Below are 14697 nucleotides of genomic sequence, written 5' to 3' on the forward strand. Positions count from 1 at the left end.
TTTACTTGCCTCAGTCTCACAACAGTGTATCCAGAATTCATCTGTACCTAATAATTTTGTCGTGCCCGCCTCTTACCCGGAGGCCCCGGGTTCGATTCCCGGCCAGATCAGGGATTTTTACCTGCATCTGAGCGCTGGTTCGAGGTCCACTCAGCCTATGTGATTACAAATGAGGAGCTATCTGACGGTGAGATGGTGGCCCCTGTCTAGAAGGCCAAGAATAACAGCCGAGAGGATCCGTCGTGCTGACCACGCAACACCTCGTAATCTGCAGGCCTTTGGGCTGAGCAGTGGTCGCTTGGTAGGCCATGGCTCTTCGGGGCTGTTGCACAATGGGGTTTGGGGGGTTTAATACTTTTGTCTGTACACTACATTTTTATCTTAGATTAGATGTAAAAAAATTCCAAAATAGGTTTAGTTGAATTATTTTCTGTCCATTTGTTTATTATATTGATGGGAACAAGATAAACAAATTTTTTTCAGATGTATGTTTCATTTCTGTGGTATTTACAGAACAGAAGTTTTTCAAGAAGGAAGTTTTGATGATAATTTTTCTTCACTTTTGATTTTTGTTTTTTTCAAGATTCACTATATAACCAGACACAAGAGTACTTCTATACTGACAGATGAACCTGCATTGATTCTCACCCTTAGCTCTAAGGTCAGAAGTAGAGAAGAAAGCAGATTGAATACTTGCGATATGTGCATGAAAAGCTTTAAAATTGGTTACAATTCATGTGAGTAAGGTCTATCCAGATGCTTATCATAAAAATGTCAATTCAAAACACAAAATATCAAGCCAGAGTTTGGATAATTCTACTGAGAATATTCAGTTATATGATGAGGTTGCAAATGTAATTAAAAATTATAGCAGGAAACCATCGAGCTTGACAGAAGAAAATTCAGATGTACGAAGGCGGGTTTTTTCCAACCTCCGATCGCGCAGGTAAAGAACCACACAAGCTGTGGGAACTGTTCACGCATGGAAGGTGACTGCGCAAGTCCTCCCCTCTACCCGTGGTCACAGCCAACTTCCTCACACCAGTGTGAGCCGAGGTATTGGCACGGAAACATGGCCGCTACTACTGACGCTCACGCAAAATGTGAGGTCCGCAGTGTGATACGTTTCCTTCAAGCAGAAGGGAACAGTGCAGCTGACATTCATCGATGAATGAGTCGAGTATACGGTCCAAACGTTATGAGTGATGGTGTTGTGCGTGAATGGTGCAGAAAGTTCAAAGAAGGCCGGACCGATGTTCCCAATGAAGGGGGGCAAGGACACAAGTTTGTCGCTACAGATGACATTGTTCACAAAATTGACCAAGAAGTTCGAAAGAACCAAAGGTTTACCGTAAGTGAGTTGTGTGAGAAATTTCCTGCAGTTTCAAGGTCATCTGTTTACAAGATCCTAACAGAACACCTGCACTACAGGAAATTGTGCGCCCGATGGGTTCCAAAGATGTTGTCTGATGACCACAAAAGTCGCTGGATGGCAGCAGTGTTGACGTTTCTTACCCGTTATGAGGCTGAAGGTGGCGATTTGTTGAAGAAATTTGTGACTGGCGATGAGACTTAGGTTTCGTACGTCACCACCGAAACAAAACAACAATCACGTCAATGGACGCACATGCACTCACCAAATAAACCGAAGAAGTTTAAGCAAATCTTCAACGAAAGGAAGATGGTGGCTACAGTCTTTTGGAACCAAAAGGGTGTGTTGCTTGTTGAGTTCATGGAACGGGGGTCTACGATCAATGCAGCTGTTTATTGCCAGACTTTACGATGACTGCAGAGGGCCATACAGAACAAATGATGAGGCATGCTGACGTCTGGAATCCTCTTCATTCATGACAACGCACGCCCTTACAGTGCTCGTGTCACCCAACAACTTCTGCAGGAGGAATTTCGGTGGGACGTTTTTGACCACCCACCGTACAGTCCCGATTTAGCGCCGAGTGACTTCCACCTCTTCCCGGGAATGAAAAAGTGGCTGGGAGGGCAGAGGTTCCAGGAGGATGAAGATCTTCAAACCAAAGTTCGGGCCTATCTGAACTCACTGGCGGCAACATACTGTGCAGAGGGGATCGAAAAGCTTGTCCACAGGTATGACAAATGCCTCAACCTTCATGGTGATTATGTTGAAAAGTAACCACATTTGTACCTAACATTTGGTAATAAATTCATTTGGATACGTACACTTATCTTTCATTTATGACCCTCCGGAGGTTGAAACAAAAAACGCCCTCGTAATTAAAGAATTCTGATGAAACAATGATTTTGTATCTTTTGAATCCATGTGTTTAGAGAATTGTTAGCTAAATCTATCACTTTACTCCCAGATCCAAAACATCCAACTGTAAGGTTTTACAACATGGGGAAGAAACAAGTAGGGTATACTTCAATGTATTCCAAATCAAAATATCCTGCTCAGGGCATCAAGATGACTAAACCTTTTGAGGCCATCCTTGATCTGTTTTGCCCAGATTTGTTTGGGAGACAATCTTTGAACCTCTGAATGTGCAATTCTCTGTCACCAGAATAATTGGCATCGTAGACAACATTTGGACATCCAGCAAAGTGGTCAAACCACTGCAATCTCCATCACTAACCTGTTCAATTTTATTTCCAGCAAAGAAGACAACTGTTGTCATCACTTGAGTTTCGTCTGTGTTGATTAGCTTGTATTGGCTATATCTTCTAGAATGACTGTGTTTTCTGCATCATCATTTGCAAATACTGTACAGTATTATCATCAGTGAACATTCTTTTTTACAATTGGCTTTATGTCGCACTGACACAGATAGGTTTTTTGGCAACAGTGGGATAGGAAAGGTCTAAGAGTGGGAAGGAAGCCACTTTGGCCTTAATTAAGGTACAGCCCCAGCATTTGCCTGGTGTGAAAATGGGAATTATCAGTCAGTTATGAAGTCTATATCTCCAAATTATGTGCCTGGCCTACTGTGGAAAACTTTCCTCAGGATCTCATCAATGACCACATTAAATATCACACAGTCTTGCTGGGCAGGAAATTCATCTGAGAGCTCTCTGTGGATGCAACTATACTGTAGTTGCTATACGTTGTCTAGATTAGGTGTAATATTTTCTTGAGCACACATTCACTTTGTAGCACCTTCCATAAAGGCTCGTCAAGGTACACTGTCGAGCTTTGCATAGAAATCAATGAACATGTTTTCTTGCCACATTGTACACGTCCTTCCAACAGATGTCTGGCTGAGATTTGATCATAGAAGCTTCTTTGACGTAAAAACCAGCTTGTTCTCCTCTCCTGCAGTCGGTTCCCTAGCAGCAGTCGAATGATGTACATGAGAAGACCTTTCTGAGAATTGACAGTAGGCTGACAATCACTGTGATCTGATCTCCACTACAGTCCAGCCTCTGGCTGTCCAGCCTTGACAGATTGTGATGTGAAGAAAAGAGAGAACAGTATTGCCAACCTGTGGTGATTTGAAACTATAGATATATCCTTGAAAACACTATTATGAATTTACATTTTGCCGTATGATCACTGAAACTAACTTCCTTCATCGATTTGATGTTATTGTTTTATTATTTTACCACAAAGAATACTAAGAGTTCTGCTAGTGGTACAATAATTGTCATAGTTTGCAATGCCTGGCATCACTGGCACGCCAGATTTAAGATTTAACGGCAAGCACCAATCACCGTTCATGACGCCATGAGTCCCGTGTACTGCTGGTGCGGTGATGCCACTTAAAAGAAAAAAGTTACTTAAGTATGGTTCGTCCATTATTGGAATATGCAAACAGTGTTTGGGATCCTCACCAAGAATACCTAATAAAAGAACTAGATGGTGTGCAGAGGAAAGCAGCAAGGTTTGTAACAGGGGATTTCAGGAGAAAGAGTAGTGTATCAGAAATGTTAAAGGAACTTGGTTGGGAAACTTTAAGTAAGAGAAGGGAGAAAACTAGACTTATAGGATTATATAGAGCCTATACAGGAGAAGAAGCATGGAGAGATATCCGTGAGAGTTTTCAGTTGGAAAATAATTATATTGGTAGAACTGACCACAAGTACAAAATTAGAAGGAATTTTAGCAGAAGCGATTGGGGTAAATTTTCATTCATTGGGAAGGGCGTGAAGGAGTGGAACAGTTTACCAGGGGTAGTGTTTGATCCTTTTTCAAAATCTGTACAGATATTCAAGAAGAGAATAAACAACAACAGAGAAAATAAATGAAATGTTAGAGGGCATTCGACCAGTGCAGGATATTGTAAATAAAAATTGTGTGTGATTAAATTAATTCCATCCCCTGGTCTATGGAGTTTGGACAGCCCAAGTAGGGGACTGCCTGTAGGGGTGAAGTACAGTGGGGACTTCGAGGGCCCTGGGACCGCTACGGTAGCTGTGAAGGCCCTTCAGGAACTCTGAAAAGTGGTGGCAAAAGGGGCTCTGGTTAAGACGCAGCAGGTCGTTACGCTACTTAGGTTCCAAAATGGGTAAAATATAAATATGTAAATAAATTCAATTTTAATCTTATACCAGTTGTATATTATTATTAGAAGTAATTTCACATACTGTATATGAGTTGACTATGTTTGTAAGATATTATAAGTAGAATTTTGTAAACAATATAAATTTATTAAGGATGATGTGTGTGTTTAATAGAACAAATTATTAGCGTAAATTGTATAATATTGTATTCTAGGAAAATTTTCTTCGTCTCTTGTTAATTTAAAATTTAGTGCTTGACAATAATGTATTTTAGTGTACCATTTGCCACCGAGGTAGACACCTCATTTGCAAATAAAGAGATTTTGATTTTGATTTTGACTTGTTTGAAGAGAGACATGTGGCCTCACTTGCTCTCTAGCCTGCATGAAGTGCATGTGTTCACGGTGTGTGCAAGTCTTTTGTTATTGTGACATGGCCAGTGGATCGTCGGAAATGACTAAAACAAAATCAGTTGTTATAAGAGCCAAAGCCTTGAATTTATATACCTTCTACGTAAATATTTTGAGAAAAAGCATGATAACGGTGGGCCTCTTCTTCCTCTTACAAAAGTGGTGGATCGAGTTTGTGACGCTTTGAGAGTAGGTAGGACGACTGTGAAAAGTGTCCAGTATATCTTAATACAGTTTCTGAAGTGCTGTGTACTCCTGAAAAACGATGACCAAGACATTGTCTCAAGACATTTACATGAGAAGGGAATTTGTCCATGCGTGATAAACTACTTTCCTCTTTGGAAGAATGTTGCTTATTCATTGGAGGAAAGACTAGTTTAAGTAAAATACTGAGAGAACTCGACTTTCGTTGGAAGAAATTTTCAGGGGGAAAAGCTGCGATGGAGAGTAGTGAAATCGTAACATGGCGAGGTAGATTTTTGAGGGAAATTCTGAAGACTAGTCCTGATAGAGTGGTGTGGTTAGATGAAACATGGGTAAATGCCGGACATTCTAAAACGGTGGCCTGGACTGGTGAAACTATAGCAGGGACTTTCAAAGCACCTGTTGGGAAGGAAAGTAGGCTTATTTTGCTTCGTGCAGGTGGTGTTAATTGATTTATTCCGGGAGGTATGCTTCTTTGCAGAGCAAAGAGCACTCATGATTATCATGAAGAAATGAATGCAATTACTTACACAACGTTGGCTAGTAAACATAAGTCCCAATTCCATAATTGTTATGGACAATGCCCCCTGTCACTTGGTGCAACTAAACAAAGCACCAACAATGAAAGACAGAAAAGATATTCTTCTGTGGTTGATGGGAAATAATGTACCTGGGATATCTGCAGATATGACAAAGGTGGAGCTGCTATAAAGTACAAAGTGACATTAGTAACAAGGACGAAGACACTGATATTTTCGGAGTGAATGGCGTTTTCTCTTTGGATTAGTTAACATGAGTACGTAATTTGTTTAAGTTTATTGCAATTTTATTATTTTGGCACTACCTACGATTCTATAAGCATATTGTAACAGCGACGTTTTTATTACCACGATGATACTATTCTCAAGGTTTTATTTTTTATTCTGACTTATTTTAATTATGGTGATAGTGAGTTCGGGTTTTAATGTTATTATTTGATATTGCATTTATAGTCTACCATTAACAAGTTACAGTTATTCTAGTCTCTGAGTGTACTTAATTTTGACTGGAATGTTTTGATATTATATTCATGCTGTTCTTGGAGTGTGCTTCATTTTGACTCAAATGTTTTTTTTATTATATTTATGCTATTCTTGGAATGCAGTTAATTTTAATTAGAACGTTTTCTTTTTGCACCCGGGAGATAGTGAGCTCAAATCTCACTGTCGGCAGCCCTGAAGATGGTTCCCCATTTCCACACCAGGCAAATGATGGGGCTCTACCTTAATCAAGGCCACAGCTGCTTCCTTCCTACTCCCAGCCCTTTCCTATCCCATCACCGCCATAAGACCTGTTTGTGTTTGTGCGACGCAAAGCCGCTAGCAAAAAAAAGAGAAAAACTACTATTCTTGGTTTTCAATATGTTAGAGGTAATTTTTGTGTTGTTCCATACGCACTTCCATTGCATTAACAAAGAGTCTGGATCTATGTATGCATGAAATATGTTAGGAGTTTGCGTTTGTTTATACTGCATAGTTTAAAATCGGCAACACTGTCTAAGAAACGTCGGGGCTGAACAGCCGGCGGCTGGACTATAGATGGGTTACTCCTTGAGGTATGGGTACAACAGCTAGCTGTGTATAAAAATAACCTTAAATGCTTAGTGCTGTAGCATGACAATTTACTTTGAGGTAGGAAACATACTAAAAACTTATTTGAGATTCTGAAAATGTCCCATTGATTGGACATACATACCCCAGACTCAACTCTGGAATTGAAAAATGTGGAGAAGACAAAAGTGGTACCAATATACTCAATTATTAAAATAAATGATTATACGATAACCTTTGCCTGTTGCCATTTCTTGATGGATGCAATACTTTTCCATCCATCTTTTGACACAGGCCAGAGAAAAGTGTAGCTTCCACCCAAGTAGGGCTGTGACAGTATGGAAGCTGCTAGGGTAAGGGTGGTGCTGAGTAATGTTATGAAAGGTGTTGCTCATAGGGCAAATTGTGCTGCAATAGCACTTTTCGGTCCAGTGAGGAAAGCAATGGCAACTACCTCACTGCCTATCATGCCTGGCACACCCCATTTTGGTGCTGCCATTAGTTTTTGTGGTTTCCCTATAACCGCATAACCTTTGGTGGTACTATTTGAGAATCCGACCAGCCTCTGGGTTGATGACCTAACAGACATATGATAACCAGTGTTTTGTGGCTCTTTTGTTTTCAGATGTCTGATGAGGAGAAAACCATAATGTTAATGTGACTCTCATGTTGCTGGCCAGGTTTACAAGAAATGGTTAGGAAAGTTCAGGATCCAAAGCAATCATTTGTTACACTTCCAGTTGCTGTAAAAGTTACCCTTGAACTCCACCCCCTATATTGTAGGCACAGGGTGTCCACCCGTATGGAAAACCTGGGAAACAGGGAAATGTCAGGGAATTCGATAAATAACGGGAAAACCTGGAAATGTCAGGGAATTCAGGAAAAATTCTGGAAATTCATTCTTCTGCCAGATCCATGTAATATAAACACATTATTCACTTTTTATAACATTACTCTAGGGCATGTCTTTTATGTCAGGAATAAATCGTAACGAGAAGTTAATAAAGTGTGATCTCGAATGTGAAGTAACCAATAATATCAATAGTGATATGATAGATTGATCGAATTTTCAATGTTTTGATCTGCTTACTATTGAATATTCTGTGTTGTTGAGGAATGGCGAGCTTGATGAATTTGGCTTCCACAACAATATATGCATATAGATAAAATTCCAAACCCAATGGATTACTGTGTATGTTTGCTATGTAATGACTTGTGCGATAGTTACTACCTCGTAAAATGTAAAAACAGACATAAAACACTGACTGAATGCAGAAAAGTGTGAAATTCTCTTAAACTTAATACTCAATCGAGTGCTCATGATTATTATTATTATTATTATTATTATTATTAAATGCGCTGACGTAGGTAAGCCTTATGTAAATGTGTAGTGCATCGTAACACCATTTGGGCTGCGCCATGTTGAGTTTCCAACCTATCTTTCGTGTGAGGGGTTCGGAAGTTTTGAGGCACGACTAGTAGCTTGTAATATCGTGTAATTTTGTGAATACAGAACAAGATTTAAAATAGTGACATCACATTGTGAGATGAAGGTTACCGGGCGAGTTGGCCGTGCGGTTAGGAGCGCGCAGCTGTGAGCTCGCATTCAGGAGATAGTGGGTTCAAATCCCACTGTTGGCAGCCCTGAAGATGGTTTTCCGTGGTTTCTCATTTTCACTCCAGGCAAATGCTGGGGCTGTACCTTAATTAAGACCACAGCTGCTTCCTTCCCATTCCTAGGACTTTCCTGTCCCATCGTCGCCATAAGACCTATCTGTGTCGGTGCGACGTAAAAAAAAAAAAGGATGAAGGTTGTTTGTTGGTTGAGAGATTTTGAGTTTGTGAAGTATGTTTGGATGTATTCGGTCTTGATCCAGCCAATCCCAAGCTGCCATTCATATCAATTTATATCAGTTGAGTGCAATTTCAAAACCTGGCTGACAATTGTATTGTCTACATCACCATGTGGTTAAGCTACCTCACTCTGTGTGTGTGTGGTATAGGTTTAATAGTGTTCAGTGTAGATGGAATTGTATTTACATCCGTGTGTTGGTTAGTATATAGTTAGTCTGTGTATCATACCTCAGTATAGTTTGTGAAAGACAAGTGGCAAGAATGTGACTCAGCAAAAATTGGCACCGTGGTCTCGATCAGCCATATAACATCCTTCCTATGCCAGTCATTAGTTGCGAATAATTTATTTCTTTTATTCTTATTAATAATGTACCTATTCTTGTTTGTGTCGGATATTGTTAGGAAGTGCATGCACTATCTTAGAAGGATTTGCAGATTTGTTTTCACTAGTGATTCGCGTGTGATTTTTGTAGTGTGGTATTACATTTTACGAGGGCTGTGTGCCGCAGTTATATTGCATCAGCTGTTATTGAAGCAATAGAGTGCTGGCAACATAGATAAGGCAATGCTCACAGGTTTTACGAACTGTCAATTTAGAAGAAAGCTGTGCGGAATTTAGGACTATTTAAAAGATTTTTACAATATCCTTATCTTTCTTCTTTTTTTCAGCTAACAATATCTTCATCAAAGCCAAGGAAAACTTTGTTTAATGAAAGGTGGCTGCTTGATGGTACTTTCAGAACATGGTTGAAATCCATGCCTCAAGACAAATTTTCAGCATATTGCATAATATTGTAATCTGCATAATATGTAAAACATCATTTACTGTTAGCAACATGGGGAAGCAGGCATTAAAAAGTCACATCATGCCAGTAGTGTCAAGTTCAGCCAGTTCTCGTCATCCCTTTCAAGTTATTTTAAAAAGGAACATTCGAATAGTGAAGTAACAAGAGACTTAAACTCAGTAGATAATACCTGACCGCACACAAGTTGCCCTCTGCCTGCCACAGCTACCACAACGAACTTTATCAGATATGACTCCACTTCTTCTTCTTCAATTAAAGAAGGTTTACCAGAGACGAGATGTCTACAGAATTATCTTTCAGGAGAGCAAGTAACCAAAGCTGAGATTATATGGTGCATGCATACTGTCATGCAACACCATTCTTTACGTGCCAGTGAAGCTAGTGTACGTTTGTTTCCAGTAATGTTTCCAGACTCTGAAACAACTTCGAAAGTTCAACTGCACAGAACAAAAGATGCATATAGAATCACTCATGGTTTAGCACTCTATTTCCATAAACAAGTTCTTGAGTAAGTGCACACATTTCACCATTGGGTTTGACGAGTCGCTGAATAAAGTTTCTCAGATGGACCAAATGGATCTTGTAGTTCATAGTTTCAATCCTGATACTAATGAAGTATGCACTTCTTATTTTGATTCCATGCTTCTTGGTCACTCTACCTCCTCAAATTTGTTAAATGGTTTTTTTGCAAGCACAGCAAAGACTCTATTTTTTTTAAACTTACAAATTTCAATGGATGGTCCAAATGTTAATAAAAAGTTCCTTCAGAATTTTGGTAATTTATTAAATGATGATCTAGATGCTCTATTTTGTTGAACATTGGATCTTGTGGCTTCCATACTGTGCACAATTCATATAAAATGGCAGTAAAAGAAATCCTAAAAGTTTCAGACAGATCTTCCATTTGCATCACTCCTTTATGAATCTTTTATTAAGGATAAATGTCATGACAAGGTTTGTCAAGTCTGAGTTGCTGCAGTCTTCAGAAAATGTCCTAAAACAAATTTAGACAGTAAAGAAAATCTTCTGCCTGCATCTAAAATTGACATAGGTTCTGCTGCTAAAGCAGCACTTCATGGCACTCCTGGATTAAATGACAGAGATATGTTAGTGTTTTGCACAGATTGTCTAATAGGAATGGTAGCTTTATGCCAGAAGTTACTGGAAAGGTCACCACTGGCATATCATAGTCTTCATCATCTGCAGTTTCCAGCTGTTGGCTGGGTCTGCTCATCGCTGGCATACGAACTGACTAAATTAATTTCTTGTTTCGATCTAAGTGTTGCCAAGTAGCCTGTAAGCAGCAGGCTGCTAAGGATAGCTTTAAATGCCTTTGTTGAAAACAAATGGATCTTGTGTAATGAAGCCGATCATGTACAAAGGGGGTTCACTTCTGTTTGTGAGAATGATACTTTGAAAGAAGAAGTGAATTCTTTGACTTCTAAAGACAAGAGGTTAGATCACTTTTGGCTTTGCACTGTTTTACCAACAGTAAATTTGAAAGCAGTAAAGTGGGCTTCATTTCTCAAAATGATACTAATATTGTTTCATGGAAATGCTTCACTTGACAGGGTGTCCACTAAATCCAGATTTTAAAATTCCCTGACATTTCCCTGTTTTCCAGACATAAAAACCAGTTTTTTCCCTGACACATGATGACAAAAACATAATTATAAAGGAAGTGTCAGTAATATTAAAATACATTTTTAAAACTTAACATCCAAAAAAATAAATGAGCAATTAATGTGCACATTAAAACTTGGAAGTTTAATTTAGTCTGATTAAATTCACTTTAAGTTTTTTTTAATGTATTACCATTACTGCTTCAGCGAAGAAACTTCTTTGTAGCCACCAACGACTCGAGCTTCTGCCATCACCCTCCACTTCTTTTCTAATTCTTTCAGCAACAAAGCGGCCTTTCTCTAATTTTTTGCAAAGAATCTTCTACTTCCAATATTTCACGTTTCTCCTTTAGATTTTGAACGTACAAAGCATGAGCACTCCTTGCAGCATGGAGCATGTTCTTATTAATGGAGACCTTTTCAATTCCACCAGGGTTTGGGATAGAATCATATATTATTCTTTGTGCTACAAGGGATACTTGTAGCATGCTCTCTACTATAATTTCTTTATTAACAGGAAAACCACATTCAAGTGAAGCATTTCCATGAAACAATATTAGTATCATTTTGAGAAATGAAGCCAACTTTTCTGTTTTCAAATTTACTATTGGAAGAACAGTGCGAAGCCAAAAGTGATCTAACCTCTCGTCTTTAGAATACAAAGAATTCACTTCTTTCAAAGTATCATTCTCACAAACAGAAGTGAACTCCCTTTGTACATGAATGGGTTCATTACCCGAGATCCATTTGTTTTCAACAAAGGCATTTAAAGCTATCCTTAGCAGTCTGCTGCTTAGAGGCTACTTGGCTACACTTGGATCGAAACAAGAAATTAATTTAGTCAGTTTATATGCTAGCGGTGAGCAGATGTGGCCAACAGCTGGAAACTGCAGATGATGACGACGATATGCCAGCGGTGACCTTTCCAGTAACTATTTGCACAAAGCTACCATTCCTCTCAGACAATCTGTGCAAAACACTAATATATCTCTATCATTTAATCCAGGATTGCCACGAAGTGCTGCTTTAGCAGCATAACCTATGTCAATTTTAGATGCAGGCAGAATATTTTCTTTACTGTCTAAATACGTTTTAGGAGATTTTCTGAAGACTGCAGTGACTCAGACTCAACAAACCTTGTCATGGTATTTATCATCAATGAAAGATTCATAAAGGAGTGATGCAAATGGGAGATCTGTCTGAAACTTTTAGGAATGGTTCCAAATCTCCAACAAGTGATAAAAAAAATGACAACTTGGCCTTAAGAACCTTATCTTTAAGTGAAGTTGATACTATTTTGAAGCTGTTACAGCTTGGGATTTTCTTGTCTCTGTTTGTTCCTTCCACATATTTTTCGACATTAGGTAGGATATCTATAGCATGTTCAATGACTTGAAAACTTTCAAGCCATCTTATATATATCTTATATATATTTCGAAGGAAATACGTTTGAACCTGAATAATGTATATAATCAGCACGACTTGCAGGAGCGTAGCAAAACAAGAAGTGAAGAGCATGAAGAAACTCTGCAATATTCCACTGGGTTTCTTTTACTGCCATTTTATATGAATCGTGCACAGTATGCAAGCCACAAGATCCGATGTTCAACAAACTAGGAGCATCTAGATCATCTAATAAATTACCAAAATCCTGAAGGAACTTTTCATTAACATTGGGACCATCCACTGAAATTCGTAATTTTTTTAGATAGAGTCCTTGCTGTGCTTGCAAAAAACCATTTAACAAATGTGAGGAGGTAGAGTGACCAAGAAATATGGAATCAAAATAAGAAGTGCATACTTCATTAGTATCAGGATTGAAACAATGAACTACAAGATCCATTTTGCCTATCTGAGAAACTTTATTCAGTGACTCGTCAAACCCAACGGTGAAATGTGTGCACTTACTACCCATCTCAAGAACTTGTTTATGGAAATAGAGAGCCAAACCATGAGTGATTGTATATGCAACTTTTGTTTTGTGCAGTTGAACTTTCAAAGCTGTTTCAGAGTCTGGAACATTACTGGAAAAAGCTGAGAATGCAATATAGGTCTAATTCATCGAGCTCACCATTCCCCAACAACACAGAATATTCAATAGTAAGCAGATCAAAACATTGAAAATTCGATCGATCAATCATATAGCTATTGATATTATTGATTACTTCACATTCGAGATCACACTTTAACTTTTCATTAAAATTTATTCCTGGCATAAAAGACATGCCCTAGATTAATGTTATAAAAATTGAAAAATGTGTTTGTATTACACGGATAAATATGGTATGTCAATTTTATCTGGCAGAAGAATGAATTTCCAGATTTTTTCCTGAATTCCCTGACATTTCCAGGTTTTCCCATTAATTATCGAATTCCCTGACATTTCCCTGTTTCCCAGGTTTTCCATACGGGTGGACACCCTGCTTGAACGTGGTTTTCCTTTTAATAAAGAAATTATAGTCGAGAACATGCTACAAGTATCCCTTGTAGCACAAAGAATAATATATGATGCTATCCCAAACCCTGGTGGAATTGAAAAGGTCTCCATTAATAAGAACATGCTAAGGAGTGCTCATGCTTTGTATGTTCAAAATCTAAAGGAGAAATGCGAAGCATTGGAAGTAGAAGATTCTTTGCAAAAAAAAAAAAAGTAATAATAATAATAATAATAATAATAATAATAATAATAATAATAATAATAATGAGAAAGGCCGCTTTGTTGTTGAAAGAATTAGAAGAAAAGAAGCGGAGGGTGATGGCAGAAGCTCGACAGTCGTTGGTGGCTATGAAGAAATTTCTTCGCTGAAGCAGTAATGGTAGTACATTTTTTTTAAAAACATAAAGTGAATTTAATTAGACTAAATTAAACTTCCAAGTTTTGAAATTTAATATGCACATTAATTGTTTTTTTTAATGTAATTTAATATTACTGATACTTCCTTTATAATTGTGTTTTTTGTCATTTTGTGTCAGGGAAAAAACTGGTTTTTATGTCTGGAAAACAGGGAAATGTCAGGGAATTTTAAAATCTGGATTTGGTGGACACCCTGAGGCAGAAGAATCTCTCTTCTCGCTAAACACACTAGGTGATTGTTTGCTGTTGGCTTTACGTCGCACTGACACAGATGTGTCTTATGGCGACGATGGGACAGGAAAAGGCTAGGACTGGGAAGGAAGTGGCCGTGGCCTTCATTAAGGTACAGCCCCAGCATTTGCCTGGTGTGAAAATGGGAAACCACAGAAAACCATCTTCAGGGCTGCCAACAGTGGGGTTCGAACCCACTATCTCCTGAATACTGACTAGGTGATTTAATTCCATCAACAAAGCCCAACTTGTTTCCCTATTCATAGATAAAATCTTGTGTTGCCTTTGATGAAATGAAAGTTCCTTCTTTATTTCTGGTGCTATTTTATTTTTAAATATTGTCCAATTATATCTCATACATAATATTCATGTGGAAATGAAACTCAACTTCTCAACATTATGCAATAGCTACCTCACGTTGGGTGTCTAAGACTGTTGAAGTTTCTCTGAATTTGACCTAGATGTTAGGCCCCTTTAAACAACAAGCGTCATCATCATCATCATCATCATCATCATCAATTTAACATAATTTGATGTTTCACTACTACGTAAAAACAAGTATGTTTCTTCTTTCTGTTGCAGGCTCCAGGATCGACTCTCTTCCAGCTTCTCGTTGTAACTACAGTATTTTCTCCAGTCATATTTAATGTGTAA

At 38.4% G+C, this 14697-nt stretch overlaps 1 protein-coding gene across 1 annotated transcript in view; it reads left to right on the forward strand.

The window, feature by feature from the left end:
• The window catches only part of Ccdc114 (Coiled-coil domain containing protein 114), a 96274-nt gene extending 81577 nt beyond the window's left edge, over positions 1–14697 (forward strand). Inside the window, exon 12 of the mRNA XM_067140567.2 lies at positions 14626–14697. Coding sequence (XP_066996668.2) covers positions 14626–14697 — 72 coding nt within the window. The remainder of the gene's footprint in view (positions 1–14625) is intronic.

This window comes from Anabrus simplex, chromosome 1, assembly GCF_040414725.1.
Source record: "Anabrus simplex isolate iqAnaSimp1 chromosome 1, ASM4041472v1, whole genome shotgun sequence".
NCBI lineage: Eukaryota > Metazoa > Arthropoda > Insecta > Orthoptera > Tettigoniidae > Anabrus > Anabrus simplex.